Source organism: Papaver somniferum, chromosome 5 (assembly GCF_003573695.1).
Source record: "Papaver somniferum cultivar HN1 chromosome 5, ASM357369v1, whole genome shotgun sequence".
In the NCBI taxonomy this organism is placed as follows: Eukaryota; Viridiplantae; Streptophyta; class Magnoliopsida; order Ranunculales; family Papaveraceae; genus Papaver; species Papaver somniferum.
The window spans coordinates 85,257,601-85,261,961 of record NC_039362.1 but is presented as its reverse complement, the minus strand read 5'-3'; the positions used below and the strand labels follow the sequence as shown (position 1 = coordinate 85,261,961).

The 4,361-nt window shown below is 38.6% G+C and overlaps 1 protein-coding gene across 1 annotated transcript; it reads right to left on the bottom strand.

Moving 5' to 3' along the window:
• Window positions 1-344: 344 nt before the first annotated feature.
• LOC113282082 lies at window positions 345-3,229 on the bottom strand. The gene is made up of 7 exons (XM_026531009.1): window positions 3,056-3,229; window positions 2,470-2,717; window positions 2,313-2,371; window positions 2,146-2,224; window positions 1,927-2,065; window positions 1,043-1,156; window positions 345-791 (listed from the first exon to the last, which is right to left on the bottom strand). The coding sequence occupies exons 2-7, from the start codon at window positions 2,607-2,609 to the stop codon at window positions 600-602; spliced, it is 723 nt and encodes a 240-aa protein (XP_026386794.1). The 5' UTR covers window positions 2,610-2,717; window positions 3,056-3,229; the 3' UTR covers window positions 345-599.
• Between the last annotated feature and the right edge of the window lie 1,132 nt (window positions 3,230-4,361).

The following is a 4,361-nucleotide window of genomic DNA, read 5'->3' as shown; positions in this document are numbered from 1 at the left end:
ATTATCGAAAAATCATCATTCAACAATATCTCTATATAATCGTACCAGTCTCCCTGTGCTACTTCAAACTTCACACCCCATAGGCATACAAGTGGTAGTTTGAACTTTTAATACCTTCTTAACCCAAAAATGCGTGAAATTCTTCATATTCAGGGTGGACAATGTGGGAATCAGATCGGATCAAAGTTTTGGGAAGTGGTTCGTGACGAGCATGGCATCGATCCCACCGGAAGTTATGTCGGAACTTCCGATTTGCAGCTAGAAAGAGTGAACGTGTACTATAATGAAGCGAGTGGTGGACGCTATGTACCTCGTGCTGTACTTATGGACCTTGAACCGGGTACTATGGATAGTGTTCGAGTGGTGCATTCTTTAAATTTCTACTAGAATATATATAACATTGAAGGCAATCTATACAACAATCAGTTGGATAAATTATCCCCTAGGTAATATCGGCAAATTTTGGAGCTTTCCCATATTTTGGGTAAACTAGGGTAACTAAGATAGGAATCTTGTTATTGTCTGGTATGTATCAGTTTCCTACAGATGCTGCTGATGGATTCAAACAAGGGGATGTTTCGGTGATCAAATCTCAAACATTACTCAAGAAGCTTATTGCAGGTACTAACACCAACAGCCGCAGCAAGATGCCAAGCGGCATGAATATATGGAGTACTCGGGAAATAATCATCCGCAATAAAAAGCAGACCTCCCAAGAGTGACGACATTTTGTGTACATTGTGGGCCATCCTTAAATCTGGATCAGTTAATGCTCTCTTTGCAAAAGCTACCTGTAAAGAAACAATGGCAGAAGATATGAAATCTGACAAGAACAGCTGGTTGATTGTCTGTGTAACGAAACTGTTGTACGAAACAGATCTAGCATGACCACTAAACAGGAGCTAACATAAAAGAGTAGAAAATAAGGTCGAAATTAAGAAAAGTGTTGAAACCAAAAGAAATTGTTGTTGCACAAATGTGTTAAGGGAAGGAATGAAGTACAACTAATATACTTTGCAGATAAGAAGAAATGGTCGATTACCTCCATCATGCCAGTGTGAACAACGGAAACCATTAAAGGTTGGATAGGTAGAAAAAGTGCAGACGCAGCCATCAGATATTTAGGATTTTCGTTCCTGATTGCTCTAGAAAGACACTGCAGAGAGATGAACAATGATTTATTATTACTCATTTTCTTCTCTATTAATTCTTTAAAGTAATCTCCAAATTTTCACATCACTAATCTCCAATTTTCCACATCATTAATATATTTGAGTGCAAGGATGCAATTTCAATCCCTGACAACAAAGGTTGAACAACTTGACAATCAATAAATGAGCTGCCAATTGGAGATATTTAGTAGAGTAATAGCAAATTAGTTTACAATATTGAGCACTTTAGTGATGCATCTACGGAAATCAGAAATCAAAAGGATCCGGAACAGATTTAAGGCATTGTTAGACTATTGAGTGTGCAGATTTCATAGCTTCAGAAAAGGATTAACGTGCCTTTCTGCACAGCCACTTTCTCAGCCATTTTTGAGAGACACAACAAGTACTACTAAATCCTCAAAACTTATGTTACTAACTTGCCCCTTTTTTCTGTAACGCATAGATGCACAAAGAAACAGATATCACCGTACACATGAAGATGGTCGATGCACCTTATTTATGCTCAAGTTATCAATAGATAGTGTATTTCGTGCTAGAAAATAGAAATATGAGATGCAGCACACTGTTGGTAAGCTCTAGAGTTGCTTTCTTGGCAGAGAAAACAGAAACATCGGGTAACTTCAGGGTTAACATTCTAATTTCTTGAAGTTATTTGAGTCGAGTTAAATTTTGCAAATTTTCGATGGTTTGGTGGATGTTTTAACCATATTCTAAATTAGCATTCCAAAATATTTTCAGGTTGCCTGTAACTTACAACAGTTGTGGTGGCTATCATTGTATAATCGGCCCATCTCAAGTACTTCCGCAACTCTCCTCTTGACGAATGGTACAGACTTGAGGCCACACCAACTCCAATTAATGAATTAGCATAAAGTTTAGTACTCCAATTTTTCCTGTATTCATAATATAATCTTTCTATTAGAAAGAACTAGAGGAACATAGGATAATTAACCGTGGAAGAAGGATAACTTGCCTTGGGGCCTGCATCCCGAGGACAATAAAAGGAAGCGACGTGAGTACATTCACAACAGTTTCTGCGAGGGTTCGATCACCTATATACAAAAGCATGGATATTAACAAAAGATAGCAACACCACTGAGATTAAAGCATTTTTCTCTAGGAGACTAGAAGTACTTGTACCTTGAAGACTACAACAATGTACTGGCCTCAGGCATGCTGGTCTCTGCTTCCATATGTTTCTGAAAACCGCAAAGGAAAATCAGTACACTGCTATATACCACTACAACAAATCGAGTTACAGAAATTTTCTAATTCTGTAGAAAGTACACTAACTCACTTCATTAATAGAGTCTGATTAGCTTCAGCACACGACCGACTGAAATTCTCTTCAATTGTGAAAGGTGCATGGGGCACCAAATGAACCCCATGAACCCCTTCAAGGGCTTTACTAGTATTTAATGTACTCTGAGGACTCATAAGCTCTTATTCCTAATAAATTCTCCAGTAGATGCAAGCCTGACCTTGCAGTCTTTAATCCGAAGAAATACCCCAAGAACAACCAACTCCGATGCTCATTCTACCAATCTAACCACACACACACACAAAACAAAAAAGCATTTGTTGATTAAAATCAAGAGTTCAAGTTGTGCAGCATTAGGTTTTGAGAACAAGAAGAAAGATACAATAATTTCCCCACATATTGGGGAAAACATCCTTAACCAAACGAACAACTTTAACACAAAACAAAGCAAAAGGAGAACTATAAGCTGAATTGAAGAACAAACAAGACATCAAATTATGCTAGCAACTAAAAATCCCATCTTTTTTCATAAAATTTGAAGAATCGAAACCCATGATTACTAAATTCAAAGAATAAACAAGACATCAAATTATGCTAGATAGATAAAAGAGAATAGAAAAACCTTTGAATGTTGGTCGTCTTGGATGGAAAGAAAGAGTTTTGTTTGAGCTGCTCTCCTTCCTTCCTTCCTTCTTCTCCGACCCCTTCACATGGGGAAAGTATAGTACAGGTCACAGGTGGGTTAAATACAGAAACGTTTTTGATTGGATAAATCCAAACCGTAGAAAACAGACGAAAGAGAAAGAAGCACATATGCGAATCCGAAAGTATCTCCGTGTGTCATAAACCTTACGCATATTCTATTTGATGCTGTTATTCTTATTACCGGTGGATATTCTTTCGTTTTTACATTCGGGTTTACAAACCCACTGTGGATCCAATTGTTGGAGATGCTTTAAAGGGACTGTGTTTGACTGTTTGGTTGCTTTGTATTTATGTGGTCGTGCGGATTTGAGTCGTGTAAAATGGATCTAGCTTTTGTGAGTAACGGATCGGTGGATGCGGATTAGGAACCATGCGCAGGTATACAGATGAGCGGGTTGGATACAAAAAGGTCGACAGATTTAAAAAAAACAGATAGGTAAATGTTTAACCAACATGATGCAACTTATTTTAAAAAATTGGATTATTAAAATTTAAGTAATTACAACATTACAAGAGTAAAACATTCGACGATACGAAGGTTTAATCTCAATTAATTGGAAATATACATAAAACATATATATTATTTGCTAAAAGAGGACAAGGGAGAGAACCGCTGAATAGAGGTATTACGAAACAAAATTCTTCGAAGACAAAAGACTAAGCTCTAATCAATAGGAAACTATGTGTATTTTCTACTAATTTCCAGTAAGAACCTTCATATAACATGTAAATTCAAGCACTGTTCTTAGGATCGGTTATCCAACGAAAGGTTGACGTGCTACCCCCATCCAATCCATAAAAACTACATGTTTAAAAATCCACCTGCATCTAGCCTTCTAAGAAACATATTGGTTGTCCGTGTAATACCCCTATTTCGGCTGTGGTTCGCGAATGGAATTGAATATGGGTAATGGGTTGTCCTTCCCTAACACCGAGGTCTTTTCAGCACCAATTGGCTTCAGAGTTGGCAGAAAACTCTACAGTTAAGCGTGCTCGGGCGGGAGTAATCCAGGGATGGGTGGCCTCCCGAGAAGTTGTTGTTGGATAACCACAGCGATGCCCGTTGAAAACCCCCACAATGTCGGATAACCGCAGTGGCTAAGTGGGGACAGTATCGGTGGAGGGACGGGTCATTACAAATGGTATCAGAGCCGACGATGGGTCACCTGCCGAGGGTGGGAAGGTACGCTGGACGGGTTGGTCCAGGTGCTTCTCATGAGGGG

Bases quoted from the DNA above. Each gene is read 5' to 3' on its own strand.
- LOC113282082 (XM_026531009.1), bottom strand. From the start codon at position 2,609: ATGAGTCCTCAGAGTACATTAAATACTAGTAAAGCCCTTGAAGGGGTT. The intron at 2,372-2,469 runs GTGAGTTAGTGT...TGCGGTTTTCAG, and splicing joins AATCAGACTCTATTAATGAA to AAACATATGGAAGCAGAGAC. The intron at 792-1,042 runs GTAATCGACCAT...GTTTCTTTACAG, and splicing joins TTCACACTGGCATGATGGAG to GTAGCTTTTGCAAAGAGAGC.